Source organism: Malus sylvestris, chromosome 3 (assembly GCF_916048215.2).
Source record: "Malus sylvestris chromosome 3, drMalSylv7.2, whole genome shotgun sequence".
NCBI lineage: Eukaryota > Viridiplantae > Streptophyta > Magnoliopsida > Rosales > Rosaceae > Malus > Malus sylvestris.
The window spans coordinates 22364439-22389635 of NC_062262.1; the positions used below are offsets into that span (position 1 = coordinate 22364439).

General features: G+C 40.7%; 2 protein-coding genes and 1 pseudogene across 4 annotated transcripts; 1 reads left to right on the forward strand and 2 right to left on the reverse strand.

Moving 5' to 3' along the window:
* Window positions 1-8090: 8090 nt before the first annotated feature.
* On the reverse strand, window positions 8091-10994 carry LOC126615055 (uncharacterized). Of its 3 annotated transcripts, none has more exons than XM_050282777.1 (2): window positions 10847-10994; window positions 8091-10750 (listed from the first exon to the last, which is right to left on the reverse strand). In XM_050282777.1, the coding sequence occupies exon 2, from the start codon at window positions 8962-8964 to the stop codon at window positions 8290-8292; it is 675 nt and encodes a 224-aa protein (XP_050138734.1). In that variant the 5' UTR covers window positions 8965-10750; window positions 10847-10994; the 3' UTR covers window positions 8091-8289. The 3 variants fall into 3 exon arrangements, with proteins under 3 accessions (XP_050138734.1, XP_050138735.1, XP_050138733.1); XM_050282778.1 differs by having other exon boundaries at window positions 8091-9711; window positions 10147-10994; XM_050282776.1 differs by having other exon boundaries at window positions 8091-9929; window positions 10147-10994.
* Window positions 10995-13843: 2849 nt separating this feature from the next.
* LOC126615056 (uncharacterized) lies at window positions 13844-17493 on the forward strand. The gene is made up of 8 exons (XM_050282779.1): window positions 13844-14161; window positions 14247-14294; window positions 14559-14628; window positions 14786-15040; window positions 15687-15919; window positions 16005-16035; window positions 16127-16255; window positions 17068-17493. Exons 4-8 carry the CDS (start codon window positions 14959-14961, stop codon window positions 17256-17258), a joined length of 666 nt encoding a protein of 221 aa, XP_050138736.1. The 5' UTR covers window positions 13844-14161; window positions 14247-14294; window positions 14559-14628; window positions 14786-14958; the 3' UTR covers window positions 17259-17493.
* Window positions 17364-18546, reverse strand: LOC126617067 (eukaryotic translation initiation factor 5B-like; annotated as a pseudogene).
* Window positions 18547-25197: the final 6651 nt, after the last annotated feature.

Genomic DNA, 25197 nt, shown 5'->3' on the forward strand with positions numbered 1-25197 from the left:
ATTTTGCTCCAACATATGGAAGAGCGAAATCAGTTTTGATTATATATCAAGATTCAATTTCATCTCTATCGAATTTTAAAATGATAATAGTTGATATAATTATGATGCAATGGGTTATGTTTCTAAGCTTTTGAAATAAATAAAACATATGGAGTTCACATTTTCCTTTCTATTTTTTTTATGGAGATGGTGACCTTCACAATGATGACAATGATGATTACTGCAAAATGTATGTATTCATGACATGATACTTAGAATCAAAACAGAAGGGAATACAAGTAAGAAGGAATCTAATTGAAAATATGATCAGAATGAAAAAGCATGGGAATGAAGGGATAAAAGTGAGAGTGAAAGATCTTACCCAAGATCAAAAGCAAAAGAAAATGTTGGAGAGAGTGAGGGAGAGATGCAGAGCTAGGGATTAGCAATCTCATGAACAAGAAGCCATTCCCTCATAACCTCATTCCCTTTTCACCTACCATGTGAACCCCTAAACCTTACCCTCTATTTGCAACCAATACACTAATTCCCTCAACCCTACCCTCAAATCATGCACCTAAATCACTCTTTTTCTCTTCCGAAATCATGCACCCACCCCATGAAGCCAGGGTAATGCTAAAGAGACCAAATTTTTAAACCAAATGATGTGGCTATTGATGATTGGATTTTCACTTAAATGTTCATTAACGTGCTTATTTCCTATTAGTGACACATCATTTGGTCTGCAAATTTATTTTAAAATTTTGGTCCACCTAGCATTACCCGGTGAAGCCCTTAACCCTACCCTCTCGCTGCAATCCACCCCCTCTCATTCTCTCCCCCAAGTGGCACACACACCCCACCAACACCAGATACCCCATCACCCCCAACCCCCACCCTAAGTGTAATATGACCGAACTGCCCCAAAATTATGTCCTTTGGATTTGGATTGAAGCAAATAAAAATATAATTTTGCATACCCACTGGACAGCCCACTCTAGGCCCAAAACTTACCAACCTTAACACTTTTTTCTGTGAAGAAAGGCCAAACCCATAAACACAATGGAAAAATTGTGAATAATTCAAAATCAAATCCTAGATGAATAGTGTCATTAAATTCCTAACTTTAGACTTAAGTGATTGACAGTCATCTTTTCTTTTCTTTCTTTCTTTTTTTTTTTTTGAACAAAAGCCATTCAATTAATAAAAGCAATAGCTACAATAAGGAAAGGGTCCCAAAGAAGAACTGAGAAACCCAACAACAAGTTGAGGTCCCCCAAAGAGGGGAACGAGGACCTTTAGGTGATTTTACCTACCCACTAGACAGCCCACTCTGGGCCCAAAACGCACTAGCCAAAACACTTTTTTCTGTGAAGAAAGGTCAAACCCAAAAACACAATGGAAAATTGTGAATAATTCAAAATCAAATCCTAGATGAATAGTGTCATTGAATTCCCAACTTTAGACTTAAGTAATTGACAACCATTTTTTTTTTTTAACAAAAGCCATTCAATTAATAAAAGCAGTTGCTATAACAAGGAAAGGGTCCCAAAGAAGACTTGAGAAACCCAACAACAAGTTAATACTCCCTAAAGAGGAGAATGAGGACCTAAGGATAAATAAAGAAGACTAAGAGCAAAGCTCGAGTAACCACCCAAAGGACCGAAGACCCCAATATGCATTAGTGGGGACATGGTAGGCAGTCGATGGAAAGGATATGAACCAGAGTAGATAGGGGTCTGGGAACCCAGACGCCCAGACACATCCCTCTTTTACAATGCGAGACAGCTCAATCAGCTGCTGAGTTCACTTGGCGGGGAACCCAACACCACTTAAAAGTAGTAAAGCGGTGTCGGAGGTTTCAGATTTGATGGAGGAGAGAAAAAATAAACTAGTTGGCCTTCCATTTGTCACCATTAATATTACTCACCACAAAGGCTGAGTCAGATTCAAAGATAACATTTGTTATGTTATTTTGGATGACAGTTTGCATAACTAAAATCGCGACCTTGGCCTTTGCTTGAAGCGCATATGAGGATAAACCATTCCCACAATTCCCAGCCACTAAAAAGCCAAAGGTGTCTCGATCACAACCCCAAAACCCGCAAAGCCCGATTCTTTTGACTATGAGGCATCACAATTAATTTTTAGCATGGGGCCAAAAGGAGGAATCTAAGTAGAAGAGGGCAAAGACAAACCCGAAGGATCTGAGGGCACAAAAAAAGGTTAGCAGACCAAAAATCCTCCACCGCCAATAGGGCCTTTTGAACAATAAGAGCGGCAGATGGGAGAGAGCCATGAAAGCTGGTCTGACATCTTGTCTTTCAAATTTCCCAACATAAGAAAGCAACCAAAGAGTAGAAGCGGTTACAATTATTATAGACGCCATTAAAACAAAAAGACAATGCCAGGAACCAACGGTCAAATAAGGAGATAGCTTGAACATCGATTTTATAGCTGAGAGGGGAAACAAACCAAATTGCCGCAGTCCAAAGACAGAGGAAGATACAATGCTCCGCAGTTTTCGGGAAATCCAAGCAAAAATGGCACATTGGACTTTCTCGAGCTCAGTGTTGGAAAAGCTTCAACATTGTTGGAAAACAATTGCTTGTAATTCTCTATAAGAATATAAGAATAATTTGATCTTTGGTAAGACATTGAGGTCCCAAACAGTCTTCCAAAAATAAGGGTGGGTATAATGTGATTGATGAGCCTTACCTTAAAGGAAATAATATCCTCTCGAATGGAGTGCCCCAAGGCATATCCTAACTTGATCGAGTACTTCCCATTCTCTATCCAAGGCCAAATGAGGTGATCACAAGAAGATAGGTCTCCCAAAGGGTGCACTCAATAATTGCACTTTCCTCAACTGAAATGGGGGATCTTATCGAATCTAGATTCCAACATCCACTATTGATGTTGAAAAGCTCCTGCGCCAAAGATGGGGTAAGGGATGTACCAATTTTGTAAGAAGAATGCCCATCTCCAAGGGAAGTCAGCGACTTATCATTCCATATATTTAGCACATGCCCATTACCAACTTGCCATCAGGCTCTCTAGACAGTTAAATCCCTACCATGAAGTAAGCTGCTCCAAGCCCACGAAGCACGCAAACCCTTGGAAGCGTTAAGGGCATCCCCATTAGGAAAATAACACCCACGAAGGATACGAGCCTAGAAGGTCGTAGAAGGAGTGATGATCCTGTAAAATTGTTTGGCCAATAACCCAGAAAGTCATGAAGCCCAAAAAAATACCCGATAACAACCTATCCAGACAATGATTGGTAATTAAAGTAGAACGAGCTTCCATGACAAAAAGAAATAGATATGGTGACAGAGGGTCCCTTTGTTGTAACCCACGGGAAGGATTAAAAGAATCACCAAATTTCCATTAAAGGAAATGGAAAATGGCATTGTCTTGACACAAATCATAGCCAATAAGATCCAACAATTATGGAAGCCCTGTCGGGAGAGCACCACCTCAAGAAAATCCCATTGAAGCCAGTCAGAGGCTTTATTCATGTCAATTTTCATGCCCAATTCAAACCCATGCTTAGTTTTTTTTTTTTTTTTTTTTTTTTTTGAGGTAGTGAGAGGCTTCATGCACCACAAAGATGTTATCTAGAATTTGGCGACTAGGTACAAAAGCACTTTGATGTTGAGAAATGAGACTTAGAAGGTGGATTTTTAATCTGTTCGCAAGAAGCTTGGAGAGAACTTTGCAAGAGAAATTGCACAAACTGATTGGACGGAATTGGGAGATTTGTTCCGAATTGGGAACCTTTAAGACCAACACCAAATTACTAGAATTCAACATGGGGGGAGGCTACATTGATCGGAGAATTTAGAAACCAGACCTGCCAAAACACCATTAATAGTGTCCTAACAACGCTGATAGATCATGCCATGGAAAAGATGCTTTTAGGCCCCGTACTCATAAACAACCACTTTAATATCTTCCAAAGTGAATAGTTGTAGCATTTCACGATTAACGGCCTCAGTGACCATCGGATAGAGACCTACCAAAGCGCCTTCAAGAGGACGAAAATCCTCGGACTTGAACAGATTCTTGAAGAAATCGTCAATGTGTTCACAGATCTTAATTTCATCGACAATCCACGAGTTCTCTTGGACTTGAAGCTCATAATCCTATTATGTTGCCGTATTTGAATTGTAGTTTTATGAAAGAAAGAAATATTTTTGTCCCTATCCCTAAGCCAGGAAATTCGTGAACGTTAGAGCCAGTATAATTCTTCCCTTCTTCATGCCTTGGCCAAAGGTTTGTGATGGTATTGGCCATTTCCTTTCTCATAGACTGCTCATTCGACTTGAGCTCGAACAACAACCTATTTATTGTTCGCTAATTGTTAGAGAATTTTTTGCTCTAGGCCACAATTTTGTCCTTACAATTCTCAATATTTGAAAACCATGATGAAAAGAAAATTAATTCAAAATTATCATTCCAAGCTTCCTTTATAACATATGGGAATTCAGGATCCTTGACCTATGATAATTCCAAACAAAAAGGCCAAGGCTAGTACATAAAGCAAGAGAAAAATATAGAATTATAAGGTGATGATTGTACCCTATAAAAGGGTCGTGGGTAAAAGCCACAACAAGCCAGTTCTCTAACTATGAGTCATTTGCAAGCACTCTATCCAGCCTCTCTTTGATCCTACCCAAATCATCCCAGTCCATTTCCTAAGTGAACTTTGGACCCAAAAAATCAATACCCACCAGGGCTTTAGCTTAAATAAACTCCCTGAGGTAACGATGTCTATTAAGCTTCCACTCTCTCCCACCAGATTTTTCATACGGCCCTAAAAAGTTCATTAAAATCCCTCATACAGATCCAAGGTCAACCCCTCCCGGCAGAAAGAAACAAGTAGTAAGTCTCCCAAAAATGCCTTTTTTGATGGCTACGAAAAGGACTGTAAAATCAAGAGACATAGGTGATGGAATCAGCAACATAATCTTGCACAATGGTACCCAAATGAAGTTATTGTAAGTCATAACTTGAACAATAATATAGTATTTCCACCAAAGGCACATGCCACCAAATCTTCCAGAAGCTGGCACAAAATAGATGTTGTTGAAACCCAAGGAGTGGGCAATACGAGCTATACATGCATCTTTACACTTAATTTCAGATAAAAACACAACCAAGGGCTTATTTACTCTTACTTGCTCTCTAAGGGCATCATCTGTCAAGTCTTGCCCAATCCTTGACACTTCTAAACGAGGTAGATCATTCGAGCCCTGTGGTTGTATCAGGCCAGCCACCACCACCCTGGAGGTTTTCTTGGTTTTCCACCATCAGAGCTTTACCTTTATCTTGTTTCGCATGGAAATAAAAGATACATAACTACTTAAGTCCACCACCTTATCCTTTTGCTGGGAATTTCACGTTGCCGCCAACAGCGAGAGGCCGATACGACGGCTAGTATACGGTTTACGACCTGGGCCTCTACCCTTACGAGAAGCTTCATTTAAGTGAATTGTTGTTGCAGCATCAATCTCATTAGACCTCCAAAATGACCAACTTTGCCAGGGCCTTTTTAGAAGTAATTTTTGCAAGGGAAGAGGCCACAAAAATCCCTATCGTACTGTATTGAAGGTTTGGGATAGAAGTTGTCATTGTAAGTACTGGAGGGGCGAGGGGACATAATGCTAGTTAGGGCGAGTTTGTATGATAATGGGTCTGTTGACTTGGGTAGGGGGGATTCATTTTTGGCAATGCCCATAATGTCAGTGATGGTTACAAGAGCCCCCATTGGAAAAGTAAGTAGTTGAGACAGTAGGTTTGTTTCCAGGTTAGAAGATAAGGGAAGTTTGGTGAAAGAGGTGATTGGTAGGGGAAGATATTTGATGAGTGATGGCTAATGGCCGACAAGTTTGGGTATGGAAAAAACTTTTGTAATGGTTGATTGGGGGTGGGTCCATTAAGAAAAAAAGGAATAAGTCCTAGAATTATAGATGGGAAAGTTTCTCTGAGAAAGTCAAAGTTAGATATTTTATGGCATGTTGTTGGATAGGTGGCTTGGGGGTTGCTGGGCTAACTTGACAATGGGAATGGCCCCGGTGGTAGACAGTTGAAGTTCCAGTGACGACCCGTCAATTTGCAAGGCTAATCCATGGACAACACATTTGCATAGAGAGTTTATAACCTTAACTGATTCTGCATCCATGGCATCTGTTGAGCCACGCCTGGTGTTAGCCCATTCCACCGTTAGGAGTTTCTTTCATTGCTACTACCAACTTGGAGGTTGGTTGATTGAAACTTTTACACCTTAACTTGTTGGCTGACCATGTTAGTTTTGCAAGAAAACTCTGTATTGTGATTCCTTACCTCAAAAGCACAGTACTATCCAGATGACCTAACTTGCCACACCTAAAGCAGAAGTTTGAGCGGCATTTAAAATTGAAGACCACTCTGGTCTTCCCCCTTATCAGGTCGTTCTAGCCAGAAATCATTGGGAAGAGGGTTCCTAGCATTCAGTTGTAGATGGACCTGAAGGCAGTCTTTGATTCTTTCTAGGCCATCGAACGGGTCTTCCACCGCCAACAATTCTCCAAAAGGTTGACTAAAGACTCAAGCATTTTTAACAGAGAAATATTCCAAAGGAAAGCCACGCATCTGAACCCACTAATAGACCTAATGGGAGGGGATCTTGTCAAAGGATAAATGAGGTGGCCACCATTGAACCGCTAAGCAATCCCCCACCACATTTCAATGACCGTCTTCAATAACTCGGCTCGCATCGTTCTCAAAAGAGCCTTGATTGTGAACGTGGAGTCAGTGAGCCACGATTTTGAAGTCCCCATACAAAAGCCAAGCTTTTTTTATCAAACCAGTGGTGTTGTCCCATGGGGATGGAAATTCTACTATTAAGAAAGCAGCCATGCATGTCCCTGCTCTTGTGTTTGAGAGATCCAGATTTCTTTCCAGTTGAAAGAGAAGATTATTAGTATCTCGTGGTTCTCTTCCATCTTGGTGTGTCTCAGGTGATTGTGAAAATGGGTTTTTGTAATTAGCACTTTGTGGTGGGGGATAACAGTGAAGGTTGAGATTTGGACGGTTAATGGCTCTGGGCTCTTATAATCTTCCACATTGTTGATTCGCATCGGTTCCCCACCTTGGACAATCCTTGAGGATGTTCCAAGCATGATGCAACTTAAAAGCTTGATTTTTTAGTGTAGTTCTTGTCTTGTAAATTGTCATTGCTTTGTCACCCTATGCAACAAATACATAAAAATAATTAGTTGCAAAATACTATTATATACATGACAAGTAAAATATCAACAAAGAAACTCATAATTTCTGAGGTGCCCCTTCCACTAGGCATGTCAACCATGACTCTCTCCAAGCTTCCCTTCCACAAAGTGCACGCTTTGTTGATAATCTTCCACCGATCATAAACACCACCAACTTCCCTTCGACCGGCATTGGAGTTTTCATGGAACTTATCAACGATTTTACCCCACAAATCCTTTTTATTTTGATTGGTGCCGACGACACCATCTTCACTAACAGAAATCCATGCCAAACATAAAGCAATACCTTCATCAAAGGTCCAATTACGACCTCTAAAATGCTCTTTAGCCATCTTGAAAATTTTGGAAATGAGAAGAAATGGTAGAAAGAAAAATTGGAAGAATTGTAGGAGAAAAGTGAGTTTTGTGTGGATGTTTGAACAAATACATAGGTATTTATAGAATTTTTGGTTGAATTTTAAGTTAAATAATTTTTTATAATTATTTTAGCCGTTGGATTTAAATTTGGACCGTTAGATCCTTTTTTTTTTACCGTTATATTTGATTATATTCGATCTAAGCTGTTTGATTCAATATATATACATAAAAAACTAAAAAAACAAAATTTGAACTTGGATGATATAAAGTAGCCAATGGCTATTTTTTGCATTTGGCTGATGATATAAAGTAGCCAATAGCTACTTTTTGTATTGAAAGCTGGGGGAACACCCCCACGTGGGGTTGCTTTTCTTCAGCAAAAATGTGGGGCCCATTTTACTTTGTGGCTTAAAATGTGACCGAAATTTGACCCCCATTTGGGTTTTAGGTTTTAGATTTATTTTAGGTCATGGGTACACTACCTCAACCTATATGCTCCACTCACAAAGCTTCAACATACAAGCTTCAACAAAAGAAAATTCAAAGAACTTAGCGAAGAAGGCTTTGGTGTATTTAACACAATACGTTGAAATGAAGGAAAGCTTATTTATTGATATCCCCGATAAGTTACAAATATGTACATATACTTGAGTCAAAATAAACAAACAAGAGGGAGCCTTCACAAAGGTTGCTTAGGAGAAGTCTCAGCAGTCGGTAGAGCCCCAGAAAGAGAAGGCACCGGAGGGGGATCATTTGGAGCCTCAGTACTGGACAAAACCCTAGAAGGAGGAGGCATCAGAGATTGATCATTTGGAGCTTCATTACGCGGTACAGCCCCAGAAGACGAAGGCAATAAATGCCTTTGGAACAAACCCACAAATCTCTGATGATCAAGTAAAACCTGACCATCAGATTCCTTCATCTGGTCAAGCTTCCTCTTCATGTTTGTAGCATAGTCATGTGCGAGCCGGTGCAACTGTTTATTCTCATGCTTGAGCCCTCTAATCTCCTGTTTGAGACTCATCACTTCAGCCGCCAATGATTCAACTTGGCGGGTTCGAGCAAATAGGCGTTGGGCCATATTAGACACAGAACCTGCACACTGAACACTGAGAGCCAGAGAATCCTTAACAGACAACTCATCAGACCGTTTGGAAAGTAGTCTGTTATCTTTGGGAGTGAGAAGGTTCCTGGCCACTACCGCAGCGGTCATATCATTCTTCATCACGGAATCCCCAACGGTAAGAGGACCAGTAGGGGAGACGAAGGATGGGCGCCATATGTTGTCTGGAGAAGGCGGGGCTGCCTCTTCAACAAGGTTCAAGTCAAAACGACGGTCGGAGGGGCCAGACATTTTCAAAGGTGTTGAAGAGAGAAGAGGTCGGACAAATCAAGATCTTAGAAGTGCAAGAATGGAGCTTCTACTGGTGGATAATCAAGTGTGCTTTGGAACTTAATGTCAGCCCCTATAAAAATCTGCACTCGACGAAGCTTCAGAAATCGAAGAGGCGCCTGCTCAGAAATCGAAGAGGCGTTTGCTTTCTCAAAAGCTGGGCTGCTCAGAGACCACGAGGGTCGATCTCAGAAATCGAAGAGGTGTTTGCTTTCTCAAAAGCTGGGCTGCTCAAAGACCACAAAGGCCGATCTCAGAAATCGAAGAGGCTTGCTTTCTCAAAAGCTGGGCTGCTCAGAGACCACGAGGGCCGATTTCAGAAATCGAAGAGGCACCTACTTTTCCAGCCTTGTCAGCACCTGTCACACGCACACTCAGCTTTGCGGAAATTATGGGCATTCTGTCGAAGATTTCTGGCGAAGTAGAAAGCACATGAATTGTACTGTTCAATCACCCACTTCCCACACGCAACAGTAGCTCATGGGTACCACAGATAACTTTGCCAAAGTTCTCTGACAAAGTTGAGACACGTGAAGCTTGCAGCTCCCACTACATCGCTCTGACCAAGAAGGGTAAAAGAATTGCAAAGAAACAACACTAACAAAGTTTAGACACATAAATTTTGAAGGTCTAGCTACCATATTATTACCCACAAGGGTAAAGGAACAGTACCACTGCTGGATAATTGGAAAGTCCCGGTGTGTCAACCTCTGTGCTTCGTGGCAAGGTAGACTAGCAAACATGCCCAACCTTTACTCACATTCGAGAAAACACTCCTAACAAGATTGCTTGCTCCAAAATCGAAGAGGCACCGCCCTCCGAATCTCGAGAGCCAGACTCCCAACATGATTACTTTCTCAAAAATCGAAGAGAGGGTAAAGGAACAGTACCACTGCTGGATAATTGGAAAGTCCCTGTGTGTCAACCTTTGTGCTTCGTGGCAAGGTAGACTAGCAAACATGCCCAACCTTTACTCACATTCGAGAAAACACTCCCAACAAGATTGCTTGCTCCAAAATCGAAGAGGCACCGCCCTCCGAATCTCGAGAGCCAGACTTCCAACATGATTACTTTCTCAAAATCGAAGAGAGGGTAAAGGAACAGTACCACTGCTGGATAATTGGAAAGTCCCTGTGTGTCAACCTCTGTGCTTCGTGGCAAGGTAGACTAGCAAACATGCCCAACCTTACTCACATTCGAGAAAACACTCCCAACAAGATTGCTTGCTCCAAAATCGAAGAGGCACGGCCCTCCGAATCTCGGGAGCCAGACTCCCAACATGATTACTTTCTCAAAATCGAAGAGACACCGCTCTCCGAATCTCGAGAGCCAGACCCCCGACAGGTCTGTAATCTTCACACGCAACATCAGCTTTCCAGATACCACAAACCACTTTTTCAAAGTGCTCTGACAGAGTTAAAACATGTGAAGCTGGCAGCTCCCACTACCGTGCTATAACCAAGCAGGGTAAAGGAATAACATTATTACTTGATGTTGGGGAGACTCCTATATATGTCGACTTCCATCCCTAACGGACAGACAGACCTGCAAAAATGCTCAACCCTTTCTCTTATCTGAGAGGGCACTCCCAACAAAGCCTTTCGAAATATTCAGCTTTCTTTCCCCCCAATAATACCTCTGTAAACAAGCTATACTAGAGCAAGAATATCTCATATCATCAGGGTTAAAAGCAAGAGTATCCCATATCATGCTTTTTCCCTGTCTTTTCCTTTGGCCTTGTTCTTACCTGCAAGACAAGGAGAAAGAGAGCAATCAGTCAGCACTTGGAATCAAGCTTCTAGCCAGGAACTGACTGCCTGGAACCCCTTACCTGATTACTTACCTGGCATTGCTCTCGAGTACTCATCTTCAACATCTTATGCTTCCAGGGAAGATACCGCATCTGCCTAAGGAACAGATAGGGCAAGTGAGAAGGATACAAGGAAGCATGTGGAGACAAGCGTAACAGCACACGTGCCGATACATCCACTACTCTATCAAAAGCAAAAGTATCCTATATCAGCAAGGTCGAACGTACTCTAGATTTGATGGACTTGTTTTGACCCTCAAATTCTTCAGTCGGCCTTATACTCTGGAGGAAACCAGAAAACCCTCCAGCTCAGTTCAAGAATAAGCCTGTGGAAAGTTACTTCTTCAAAAGCAAAAGTATCCCATATCATCTCTCCTCATTTTTCTTCTCTTTATCCTTCATGCTGCCTGCAAGATAGGGAGAATGTGAACAATCAGCCGGAGCTCTGATTGCTTACCTTGTCTGTCACCTCTTTCAGCAGATCCCCCAGCTCGGCGACTTGGGGGACTCCTACTACATGGTTTGTATCTCGCTTGACCAAGCATGAAACTACAAGTAAGCTTCAAGTGAAATTGATACATTACCTTGTGCATCTCCACCAGTTACAGATACCACCCCTGGATGGAGGAAGAGTACTTCCAGAGAAGATGCCACATCTACCTATGAGACAGATAAGGCAAGTCAAGACGATACCACACTCCGGTACTTAGAAGTTTCGTGGCTACGAGATCATTCTCCCACAATATTTCCTAATGTCATTTGTACTAAATCATTCACTTGTACTCACTAAAGGAGAGCTTGAACCTATGTACTTGTGTAAACCCTTCACAATTAATGAGAACTCCTCTATTCCGTGGACGTAGCCAATCTGGGTGAACCACGTACATCTTGTGTTTGCTTTCCTATCTCTATCCATTTACATACTTATCCACACTAATGACCGGAGCAATCTAGCGAAGATCACAAAAAGTGACCGTTTTCGCTACCTAGGATCTATCTTGCAAGAGAACGGAGAATTAGATGGAGATCTCAACCATAGAATACAAGCTGGATGGATGAAGTGTAAGAGTGCATCCGGCGTGTTGTGTGACCATCGTAGGCCACTGAAGCTCAAGGGAAAATTTTATAGGACGGCAATAAGGCCAGCGATGTTGTATGGCACAGAATGTTGGGCGGTGAAGCATCAACGTACACAAAATGGGTGTAGCGGAGATGAGGATGCTTCGTGGGATGTATGGGCACACGAGAAATGATAAGATTGGGAATTAGGATATCCGAGGTAAAGTAGGAGTAGCCAAAATTGAAGGAAATATGAGAGAAAATCGGTTCCGGTGGTTTGGACATGTGCAAAGAAGGCCTACTGACGCTCCGGTTCGAAAATGTGACTACGGGACAGAGGTTCGGGGCCGAAGGAGTAGAGGAAGACCTAGGAAAACTTTGGAAGAGACCCTAAGAAAAGACTTGAGTACTTGGATCTAACGGAGGACATGACACAAATGAGCGCAATGGCGTTCTAGGATTCATATAGCCGACCCCACTTAGTGGGAAAAGGCTTTGTTGTTGTTGTTGTTGTTGTTGGTTGGAGTGGGTTTGGGGGGGGGGGGGGAAGGGAAATTTTAGGTTATAAGTCATGGTTGGAGTTGGTCTAATGGGAGGTTGAGCTTTTGTTTGGGAAGTATGGATGATTTTCCCAAAGAAAAAGTGATATTGGGACACCTAGTGGTGTATGTGATACTTAGTGAGATAAACACTAAGACTTCATTGGGGAAGGGGGGACACTGAACTTATGAAAATTAAAAAAGGGTACCAGAATTGAACTGCTAGCGATGAGTAAATGAAGCTCAGGACCGGTTAAAAAGGGGAAGATATTTTGGATCTTAGGAACGTATGGATAAAGCACAAAAAAGCTATAGAAGAACACCGGGAAGAGAGAAAGTGAGATAAAGGGACTTCAAGTTTGGTAAGGAGTAAATCGGAGAGAGAATAAAAGAATGGAAAATTTGGGTTTCGAAAATTAAGCTCCATAAGCCAAAAGAGAGAAATTATGAAGGGTTGCTTGATATGATGGAAAAGATGATTGATTTAACTGGAAACTGGGTATGATATTTAAGGTAATCAGGGTCTAGGATTTAGAGGGGGAGAAAGGGCTAAAAGGGGTAATACTGTTACAGGAGAGAGGGTGAGGGTAGATCTGGATGAGGAGAAAGAAAAGGGACAAGGGCTCACCTAGAAAGAGTACAAGTGAGGGAGAAGGCTCATAATGGAGGGGGGCTCTCACAAACAAGATTTAAAATATCGATGATATCGGAAATATCGGTAATAAAAAAACACGGAAATTTCGATGGAAATATCGAGATATTATCGATATCGATAAAAATTGAATAAAAACCACGGAAATTGTAAGAAAAACTTGGAAATTTTTATTGAAACTTTGCAGGGTGTTTATTTAGTCAATTATCTATTAGTTTATCACAAAAAATTGGAAGGAAATGCATTGCATGATGGATCTAACTGATTTAAATTGATTATATAGCGAGCTGGCAAACATTGTGACTGTAGAAAATATGTAGTAATTAATCAAGAAAGTTTAAACACACCATAATCATTTATATATAATGAATTAGTACAATATTTTACACTTTATACATTGCATTGTAAGATACATGAATGACTTAGTACCACATAGAGTTCCTCTCAAGGTCTAAAATATCGATGATATCGGAAATATCGGTAGTCCAAAAATATGAAAATTTCGATAAAAATATCAGGATAATATCAATATTTTAGACCTTGCTCACGAAGGAGAGGGAATGTCGCAGAGGAGAGGTATATTAGATTCCGCAAAGAATGTTGACCCAGGTGTTTATTTACCCAACTTATGATGAAGATAACCGAAGGGATTTTGTGATACAATTTGAATTTAATAACATCAGGGGATTTTTGTGTAATTTTAAAAACCTAAGAAGGGTATTCCTTAAATACAAAAAATCTAACCCTTCCCGTAAGGCCATTTAACCCTCCACGTACGACATCGTATTACTTGTTGACCCGCTTTAACCTGTTTTTTCTCTCTCCCGCTCCTCGCTTTCTGTCTCGATCGGAGACTGACAAAGCCTCTTCCCCTCCCTTTCCTTTTTGAAATCCCCAATTTTCCCGCCTTCTCTCGTTCGATTTTCCTTCTGGTCTTCCTGCTTTCTAATACAGTCAGTCGTCATCCTCCTCGGTTTGCAAGTAGCAGGGCGATTAGGGTCAGGGTTAGGGTTTTTACTTGGGAGAGGCCTCAGGGAACAGCGATCGTACTCGTCATCGAAAGGAAGAATTGGTTAGGGTTTCTGAGAAATGTCAACGGTAGGATTCCCCTCCATTTTTACATTCCTAAATTACTTCTACTGTTTTCTGTATTTCATTTTTTTGGGATTTTGTTCGTTCGCAGACGGAAGCTCTCTACTCCAAACTCTACGAAAAGTACACAAAAATCAAGGTGTTATGTGTTCTTTCCCATTTTTTTGCTCATTCATTATTTTGCTTAATCAGTTAATTGTATGTTAAATTTGCTCAGGAGAAATTTGAGGTTAGGGAAATAGAAAGTAATTGTCTTTTTGTACTTCTGAATTTTGGGTATATTGTAAACGTATTTGTAAGGACCTACGTGCTGCCTATACTCTGAATTGGATATATCTATTTAATCTAATATGTTGTGTCGCTCTTTTTTTCCTAATCTGCGGTGGTTGTTATGCCATGGCAGACGAAGAAATGGTCGGAGTTGGATGAAATTGGTAGAGAACAAGAAGGAAAGTTCAAGCATTATGTATCTGGTATTTATTTTTCCGTCTTAGGATTTGTTAGAATTATCATGCTTGATCTCCTTTCTCACGTGTTTTAAAAACATGATTATTTTCCATAACTGTGACTACGGCTCAAACTTTACTGCCTCTCTTTGACCCAACTTTGTTGTTGATTACTATCTTCCAGTTGCAGAGGAGTATATACAACATTTGCGAAATCAAAATGAGAGGTTGCGCTTGGAAGTTGATGAGCTGAGAAGTGAAGTGGCTTCTTTTAGGCATGAAATTCTAAGTTCTGTTGGATCCATTAGAATTCTGATTTGTCAAATTTTACTATAACAGCCTTACAGGCTATGAAAAATGTATCACATGGAATGCAGGTCCACCAAAGATGAACAATGTACCGAGTACCAGAATCTTTTGATGGAAGAGAACAGGACAAGTAAGACAATGCTGTAACTACTATAATCCATGTGAAAGCATCTGGATCCTGAGTTTCTTTCTTTATTCTAACTGAGCTTATAGGAATTTTCTATTCACGTATACTATGGAGCATGATCTCGGTGAACCCCGTATTTATTTTCTGATAGGAACTAAAATGTCATTATTTTATAGGTTTTTGGAAATTGAATGACTGATTTTGCATATATTGTTAGAAGCTAAAATGTCACTCATGTATAGAATAAAGATTGTTGTTAATAGTTATCATTAAACATGTAATTCTTGTTCTGAAATTCTTGTTATGGTTGCAACTTACAAATTACTTCAGGTCTGCTTCCATCACCTGGATTTAAAGAACTCTAGTGATGTTATGAGAGTTCACCTGTCCCTATTTTAATGCGAATAAAAATATAATCACAATGCTCTTTAAAAAGCCCATAAAAACGAAGAGGGTGTTAGATGGACATCAAATGTGGAAGAAAGACAAATCACCCAAAAGAGAAACAAAATGGAAAATCATTTTCGCTTGTGTATAGGATTCCTTAAATTTGGAAAGCATTTATGAGCTTCTTTAGTTTTCTTTTGCTCAACCTGTGGTGGTCATCTAATACCTCTTTCTGTTTATTGATGACTCATATATTTGGCAGATAAAGAACTTTCTGAAGAAGTAGAGAGGCTCCGAAAGCTGCAACAGGTGGGAAATCTATCGAATGATAGCAACACAGACAATGGTGGACTGTGTACACCTGCTAGTGGTCAAGTATCCGGAGCAGTAGGAAATCTCTCAAAGAGAAGGACAAGTAAACGTAGGAAGAATTCCCACTCTGAGACAGAGGATATGGCTATGCCTTCTAGTGGGGCGGTTATAACTGTTCAAGAGGTATTTCTGATAATCCTATAAAAAATATATTTGAGCAGAAATTTATTGGCTCCTCTTTTTTTCTCTGACTAATGTAATCTTTCAGCCACAATGGTGTAGAACTATTGAAAGACAAGGTATGTGTCTCCATCTCTGAAACTGAGGCTTTTGGTATGGTATTTTTTCACATGCTATTGGGTTGTTTTAGGCGTTGTATGTTGTTTCCAGGTTGTGCAAAACCAATTGGCCAAGTGAACTGCGTGTTTCAAGTGCTTGTTGAGTATATGGTGGATTTAAAGTTCTCAACTGTTAGTCAAGCCGAAGAAATATGCATCTCAGCTGTGCATCAATCAAGTGGTAATTCTTAGAGTTTGAGCAGATTCTACATTCCAGCTTGAATTTTTCCCTCAAATTTGTCACTGTTTTTCTCCTCTAGTCTGATAAGTGCTAGCATTCTATTTTTTCATTGTTTGGTATATATTCTCTAATTCCGTATAATAAGCCCAATATTTGTTATTTTAGTTTTAAAAAGAATCCTATGAATTGGTAACTGCCTGGGTGTAGTGAGCACTTCTCAGAGACAACATAGATGGATATTGGAATTGAGTAAGAGCTGCTAGTGAACCAAGCCACTTTCAGACTACTCAAGCTTTGGGCTTTAACAATTCTGATTTTCTGACAATGCCAATTGAGCCTAATACCTTATGAACATCAATGTGTCACATTGTAGGTTTAATTTCTTATTTAAGTGGAAAATTGTCATTTGACAAGATTACAACTGAGTATCAGAGGCAGGCTTGTAGATAAGTCTATGAGTATGTTCAAAGTTTTGGCTTAGCCTCCTAAGCTCCTACGAAATCATGCAAAACATGTTGGAAAAAACTGAAACATCAACATTCAAGCGAAGTGCTAGAATGGCAATCCATTTCTGACATGCTGAGCTAGCTAATACATTTGCCTGAATTACCGAACTGAACAAACAAGTCGATGTTAGGCTGGAATCTGACTACCTGCTAGTGTAATGTAAAGCATATCCTCTCTGTAATTATTTTCTTGCCTGAAGCACTGGAATTGAAGTTTTATGCTTGCATGTTCCTACACTGATGGATGTTATGTGTCTCATGAATTAGTTGGTATCAACATTTGATGATTATCTATGGTTGTAACAGGTTATGCCTTCAATCTTACATGGATGAACAGAGCTGCTGGTAACGAAGTAGAGCTTCTGTACCGCACCTCATCCTTGGGGACCCTTGAGAGGGTAGCACCAGAATGGATGAAGGATGACATAGTGTTAAGCCCAAACATGTGCCCTATCTTCTTTGAAAGGTTATCTCGTGTTGTCAAGCTGCACTCCTAGTCCCCCCCCCCCCCCCCAAAAGTTCCTCTTGTTGTCTAGGGATCGTTGTAGGTTATATATATTGGAAAGTCTCAATTGCACATTTTTATTACTATGATCTTGATATTCTGTTCCCTTCACACGAAGTTCATTCATCGATTTTGGTGTCGTCAAGGCTTGAATTGAAGTAAGGATAGGTCATGCATGTTGCAAACAACAATTTGATCACCTTTGTGAAGCATTCCGTTAACTAGTACCGCATCGATTCTTATCCCAATGCCTTGTGTAGGCTTAACCTCCAAAACAGTATACTTCACTGCATCTCGGTAAGTAAGCTCCTTAGCATACATAGTCTTTTCAGTGCACTTGGCCATAGTAACAACGAATCTGGAATCCCTTCACCAGTGATGCGCTTGTAGGTACAATACTGCATATTTAAACAGTGCTCCATGAATTGAGTTTTGACTTTGAGCTTCCTTTCGAAAAAAAATTTTCACATGCTCCGGCTGCTACTCCATTGCCTTCTCAATTGGTGGGTTACGGCATGCTTTCCACCGGGAGAGTCTGTCCACCTTATTCAGTGCAACAATGAGTTTCGTATTCCTTGTTTTCAAAAGATTGAATGACTCTATTGTTTGAGGCCGTAAGCCATCCATAATGCCAACAACCAAAACTGCAACATCACATAAATCAGATCCCCCCGAGCAGATATTAGCGAATGGATGATGCCCTGGGGTATCAATGACCCATAGACCTGGGACCTTCATCTTCGCTCGTGCTTTCAATTCCCTACTTCTTTCATACATGTTCTCGGCAGGAATATATATGTTGCACCAATCTGTTGAGAAATACCACTAGCCTCACGTCCCAGAACATTCGTACCTAAGTTTTACCGGGGTCAACGTGCCCCATAATTCAGCAAATAGGTGACTGAAGGTTAGCATCTGAACTAATTGCAATTGGTGCTTCTTTTTCAACATTTTCTTCTTCCTTCGTACTTGTGCCTTATTTCTTATTCCCAGCCTCCTGAGATTTTCTTGATTAAGAACGAATGGTAACTGCTGTCTTGGTGCCTGCATTCTTTACGTCTTTTTTCTGCACAAGGTTCAGGCTCATACGAAGATCCATGTTTAAGAGAACCATTAACGACAGCTTCATCCCAGCTTTTTACATCCCATTCAGCATCCTTATTCTCACTTTCTTTTGTCCCTTTCCCCTTAACAGATTCAGCGCTGCAAGATCTTTCCTCTACACGCATTGAATATTCCACCTCTAAATCTACAGCCTTGTCACATTCCACATTATCCATCTCCAGTACGCCGTTTAGATGGCCCGCTGATCGTTTTGACTTCCTTTTCTGATGCAAGGGTCTTTTAGCCGTGTTTGGGTTAAAACTTAAACTTTGGGCTCAGAAGGGAGTTGGCCCAAAAAGAGGAGAAAAGCCCGAAGCACAGCCTAAGCCCAGAAGGCAGAAAAGGCCTTTCCCGAGTAGGTGCAGATCATTTGCACCACTTGCTCGCCTACCCAAGGGCCAAGTGGTATAGACCAGCCAGCTAATCAGCCCAAAAGTACTTTACAGTGGCAGTACAAGTAAATAGCTGATGAGTCACTATCCTTTAAACTGCATTCGGGCAAGATTATTGCTACAGGAGGCCAAGCCAAAGTGTCTATAAAAGGAAAAAGAGAAATCAGAGTTAAGGACACTCAAACAAACCAACAAATACAAGCTCAAAGCCAGATTTGCCTTCAAAACGAAGCTGTAGTCAGCCCAAGCCTTCATCCCTTCCGGGATAAACCCTTTGTAATAGCTCTGCTACCCTGTTCAACTCTTGCTGTAGTATCAATTTCTTTCTGTAAACTCATCTCCCAACCCCTTTTCTAAGCTTTCAAACCTCCTGATAGACCACAAAGATAGGAAGTTGCAAGACGATCAGCCTTGCCCGACAAGGTTAAACCTTGCCCGACCCTCTTTGGTTTTGTCTTTTCATTCATTAGCCTAGCAATATGTTGTATACTACAAGTTATATCCAAGTTATTTCTAGTAATATGGCTATTAAAAGACTCTCTTAGCGCTTGAATCCGATTTGAATATGTCTTCACAGTTCAAACTAAATCTAAGTTCTAAGCCCTCGGGCATGTAAGATTTGATCACTCAAAAGTCCTTGGCCTCAAGGCATAAAAAAAGAACCTTATGTGGACTTAACCCATCCACGACAAGCTTTGACAAACAAGAAGTCCGAAGTTACTTGAGGCGCAAGTAATCGACCTATCACTTAGTTTTATTTCTATTATATTATGATTACCATAGAACGTTCGAGTATGGAATGAATTCTGATGGGAAGCCTCAAGGCCTATTCAAGGCCCTACAAAGGCACCTATTTGGATTCATTATGTTCCTTGGGCTAGAACGTTGAGTATAGAATGAATTCTGATGGGAAGCCTCAAGGCCTATTCAAGGCCCTACAAAGGCACCTATTTGGATTCATTCTGCTCTTCGGGCTCAGGTAATCAGAAGTATAATGGTTATAAGACTCATATAACCAAGAAAACGAACCTTATATATACGAGTACTGAGTTAGTTATTAACGGGAAGCTTCAAGGCCTAAACCTAAGGCCCCACAAAGGCACCTGTCATAACTAACATAGTCTCTCGAGTCTATATATAATTAAAACTCAACATCCGTTTTACATCTGCCATGCTGAAGATGGCAGTGACACGCCTGAGCACTTAAAAGTTAATCTTGATTGTGAGCCTCAAGGCCTACACCTAAGGCCCCACAAAGGCACATTTCAAAGTTAACTCTGTCCTTCTCTTTCAGCCTTGCCCCACAGGTTTTGCCCGACAAGCCCGCCAGTAAAGCAGAAGCCCGACAGAAAGCATCAACCGGCGTCGACCTCTCGGGGAGCTGTGTGCTTGTCGGCTAGGAAGCATCCCCTACGAAAATTCCTACCACAAACAAGCCGGGTTCTCATTGTCGGTAGTAGGGATGGGCAACCCTAGGACGATACATTAGCAAGTATCTGGTTTCTCATTGCCTCCCGCCGGCAAGCTGCTTCTTTTTCCTTTGCACTTAAAGTCTTGCCTTGTCTCTTCTTTCGTAACTTCTCCTTTTCCCTTTCCTTTTGTGACGTCGGACCTCCTCTTTTTCCCTCTCGAGTTGCTCCTCCCTGAGCCTCTCCTCTTTTTATTTCCTTAGTCTCTATTCTTCATCCTCTTTCCTCCTCTCTTCCTTTTTTTTCCGGTCGAGCAGGGTCTCTTGCTTCTCTCTGACATGCTTTGGCATTTTCTTGTCCGCAGCCGCTTTTACCATCACCTGCTGCCGCTGATGCCTTTTCTCCTTCTTCTTTTCCACAGCAGACTGAATAGTAATATCAGCAACTTCTTCGTTTTCACCCGGATCAGCGATTAGAGCAACTGTATCAAGTTTGGACTCATGATCACTTGAGAATCAGCAGCTTCAAATCTATGAGTACTCATCCTATTTGTTTGATCTTGAATCTTAATGAGAGCTTAGAGTTTAGATAGTTTCTTAATGTTAATTGATATGAAATCCCTTTATATACTCATCCATCACAAGCCCGACCATGGCCTTTAGGCAATCGGGAATCTTTAGGATTCCTTGGGAGAATAGGAAATTGATGTAGGACAAGATATGATTCAATTCAGACGAAGCAAGACAAAAAAAATAAAATGTTTCAAATTTTGGACAAGATGAATTAAAGTTGCGAGATATTGGATTCAAATGATATGGCTATAGAAAAGGCAGCAAGAAATATTCGGGAGTCATAATTGGACTTCTAACATCTTTTATAGAAAATCACAAGAAAAACAAGACTCATGATTTACCATGAGTTTGTCGTGTTTAAGGCAAAGTAAGATGGTTTTGATTTCTAGATGAAAAACAAACTTGTCGTTTTACGTTCGATTTTACTTCTTTTACATTCCTTAAGACTCCCTGTTCTAATGACAATAGATCATGGGAAAAGCAAAACTCTAAGCGACGTTGTTCGTAAGGGAAGTACCGAATATTGAATAGGAACACGTTATGGGATTCTCCTATAGCCAACCTCATCAATTTTTCATGGAGGATATTCATTATTTCAAAGATTGTGAATGTATTGAAGGATTTCTCCTATGGATTGAAGATGTTAAGTTGTTCTTTGAAAGTATGAAGATTCTAAAAGAGAAGATCGTGAAGATAACTTCCTGTTCGAGCAGGAAATCTCACGGGGAGGGGTCTCTGACTCAAGCACACAGCTCCCCGAGAAGTTGGCGCTTTGGTTGATTGTCGGGTCTCTGCTTGCCAATATGCTGTAAGAGGAGGACAAAGTTAGTTCTAAAATGTGCCTTTGTAGGGCATTAGGTGTAGGCCTTGAGGCTCGCAATCAAAACTAACTACGTGCTAAGGCGTGCCACTGCCATCTCTGTATGGCAGATGTAGAACAAGTGTATTTAAGCCGTTACTTGCGCCCTAAGTTACTCTGACTTCTTGTTATCAAAAGATTGTCGTAGATGGGTTAAGTCTACATTAAGTTCTTTTCTATGCCTTGAGATCAAGGACTTTTATTTCTTTATCTTGTATGCTTAAAGGGTGGAGATCAAGATCTGATCAAGTCATCAGTTTTAATCACTTTTAATCTTCTTATGACAATAAAACCACTAAGTGAACCAGATCTGAGAACTGATGGAACTTTGGATCATCAAAAGACTGGAAATGACTTGAATATGTACTAGGGAATACATTGTAACAACAGATCTATTAATTGAAAGAAAAAAAAAAGAGGCAGGCAAGATTTCACCTTGTCGAGCAAGGTTAAACGTCTTGCAATCTCTTCTTTGTTGTAGTTCTAAGGGGTTAGGATTGAAAGAGGGATGAAGGGTAAATGGTTTTACACAAGAGAATTGATACTACAACATTTGGAGAAGGTAGCAGAGTTTTTACATAGACAAAAGATGTCTTTCTAAAGGAAGTCTAAGGCTAAAAGAGTGCAGAATCTAGACAAAGCACAGCTTTTTGGATATTTGTTTGTCTGAGAGGCAAGTTGTATGTTTGTTTGTTTGATTGGTTGAGTGTTCTTATCTCTGAGCCCTATTCCCCTATTTATAGGTTAATTAACTCGACTGCACTATTTCTGCTCTTACCCGAAAGCAACTGAAGGGTAGTGAGTCATCAATATTTTTACATATTCCGCCTTTCAGAAAGTGCTTTTGGGCCGGAAGTAGGTGGATTTCCATTGGTTGTCACTTCTCTTGTAAGCACCTAACCTTTGCATTAAATGGGGAGCCATCATCTTGCCTTGAGATGGGTATCTGGCCTTGGTGCTGGGCTACAGGCAAATTCTCCTTTATTGAGCTCTTTTGGGCTTTCATTCCTTTAAGCCCAAAGTTAAATATTAACCCAAGCACTTCCAAAAGGGAATATCCAAACCGCAAACAAGCTCAGCCAATTGTCAAAGCAAAGAAAGGGGAAGAGTCTCGAATGAAGGTGATTGGAGAGTTGAATGATAAGATCGTATTTGAGGAGTCGACAACGAATTATGACATGGAAGTTGAATCGCCAATTCAAAATGATGTTGTGATTGAAGGGGAAGCCATAAAAAAAAAAGACAATGATCAAGTTGGCATCCATGACGAACAAGATATTGATAAAACTTAAACTATTGTGGTCGATATGACTGTAGGAGATAAGCCATTTTCAAACACGAACATGAACTGCCTAGCATGTGAACCTGGACAACAAGATGAGTCAACTACATATTCAAATCTTATTTATGGAATCGACTACATAGTTTGAAGAAGTTTTGGCTCCTCATATTAAAGGTTATATGTGCTTATCTAGCTTCGTGATTCCTAGTGTCATTTGTTAATGCACAAAACCGGAGGTCTTGGAACAACGTAAATCCGACCGTGAATCTGCATGAAAGTAAAGAACACAAGATGTATCATGGTTCACCCCAATGTTTGTGCTACGTCCACACTGATGTTGATATTGTTTCTCTGTATAGATGTATGGATTACAAGTGTGAAGGGGAGTCCCCCAAAGAAAGAGAAAGAGTTTGAGAGAGCCTCTGTTTAGGGGATCTGAGGCTTGAGGATTGTGAGGGTGAGGAGTCCCTTTTATAGACTAAGGGCATCTCACTTATTACATATTTGCCCCTTCATTTATTACATAATTACACTTAAGTCCCCCGAGTATTTATACGAGGTCTAAATACGAAGGCCCTAAGTATGGTACAAATAGTAGTCCCCCAAGTCTTCAGTCAAGAGAGTCTTTTGGCTGGAGACTTGAAATTCGGTCCATGTGTGGGCCGAAGTAACTAGATGTCGTCTAGAACTGATACTCGATATGAGGCGGTGCTCAATGTGAAATGATGCTCAACTAGAAGTAGCACATGTTGCGAGGCTGCTCGGCTTGTCGCTTATGTTGCCTTGGTTGGCTCGGCTTGTGATGTTGAAGGTGAGAGAGTCTCTTTTATAAAATAAGGGTTTGCTCCTCAATACATAAATGATGGGCTAAGAGTGATGCTCGCGGCAAATGCGGTTGCTCAATAGGCGGCGATGCTCTCTAATGATGGTGAGGGAGTCCCTTTTATAAAATAAGGGCTCGCTCCTCAATACATAAGTGATGGGCTAGAGTTGATGCTTGCGGCGAGGCGGTTGCTCAGCTGGTGGCGATGCTCTCTAATGATGATGAGGGAGTCCCTTTTATAAAATAAGGGCTCGCTCCTCAATACATGAATAATGGGTGCTCTCTAATGAAAGTGATGGAGTTCATTTTATAAAATAAAGGTTCGCTCCTCAATACATAAATAATGGGCTAAGTCCCCCAAGTATTTTTTATGAGGCTCAGTTGGGGAAGCTCAATATATGATACATAGTGTAGTCCCCCAAGTCTTCAGTCAATAAAGTCTGTTTGGCTAGAAACTTCAAATTGAATCCATGTATGGGCCGAAGTGGCGGTTGTTCGGAGGCGGTATTTGTATACCCTGCACTGAAGCTTTGTAGGTGAAGCTTTGCAAGTGAAGCTTTGAAGCTGGAGCTTTTGTAAATGAAACTTTAAAGCTGAAGCTTTGTAAATGAAGCTTTCGAAGCTGATTGACATGAGTGATGCTCATGAATGTTTATGTTGATTGACATGAGTGATGCTCATGGATGTTGACATAAGTGATGCTCATGACTGTTGACATGAGTGATGCTTATGAATGTGTATGTATGATTGACATGAGTGATGCTCATGTATAATTTTGGAGTACTGGACGTACTTTTGATCACCTAGCGGGTGATAATATCGGCAGGCTATCGAATAATTTTGAAGTACTAAACTTACTTTTGATTACCTAGTTAGTGATAATAGCGGCAGGCTGTCGAATAATTTTGGGGTACTGAACGTACTTTTGATCACCTGGTTGGTGATAATAGCGGCAGGCTGCCGAATAATTTTGGAGTACTGGACGTACTCTTTTTTTTTTTTTGCCTTCTTTACACATCAGTATAACTATACAATAATTGCTCCAGTTTGCAGAAGACAACTTAATAAAATATTCATCAATGACAGTGGGTATGGGATGTAAAGATAAGAGTCTTATCTTTGTGGTTGTTTTCCATAAGTGTGAATGGATGATTGAGTGTGGCAGAGGAGAGACATGGGCATGGTGGGAATGATGTTCAATGTCTTATCTTTGAAGATTTGCATGCCTACTTTACAGAAAACACATTCATAGCTTTTCCCTACCGTCCACCTTCAAATCATGCAGCAAATTGGTCTCTTTAAATACACCTACTTGCTCCTTTTCCTGTAGTTTTTTTAAGAAAAGTGGGAACATGCATGATGAAAGTTGGTGGGCATTTTCTGCGCTGTCATCGTGCTAAGTTGATTTCTTTAATCAACAAATAGCTTGGGCTGCTGTGCATTAATTGCTCATTTTCCTGTAGCTTCGTTAATTGATTGAATCGGGCTCT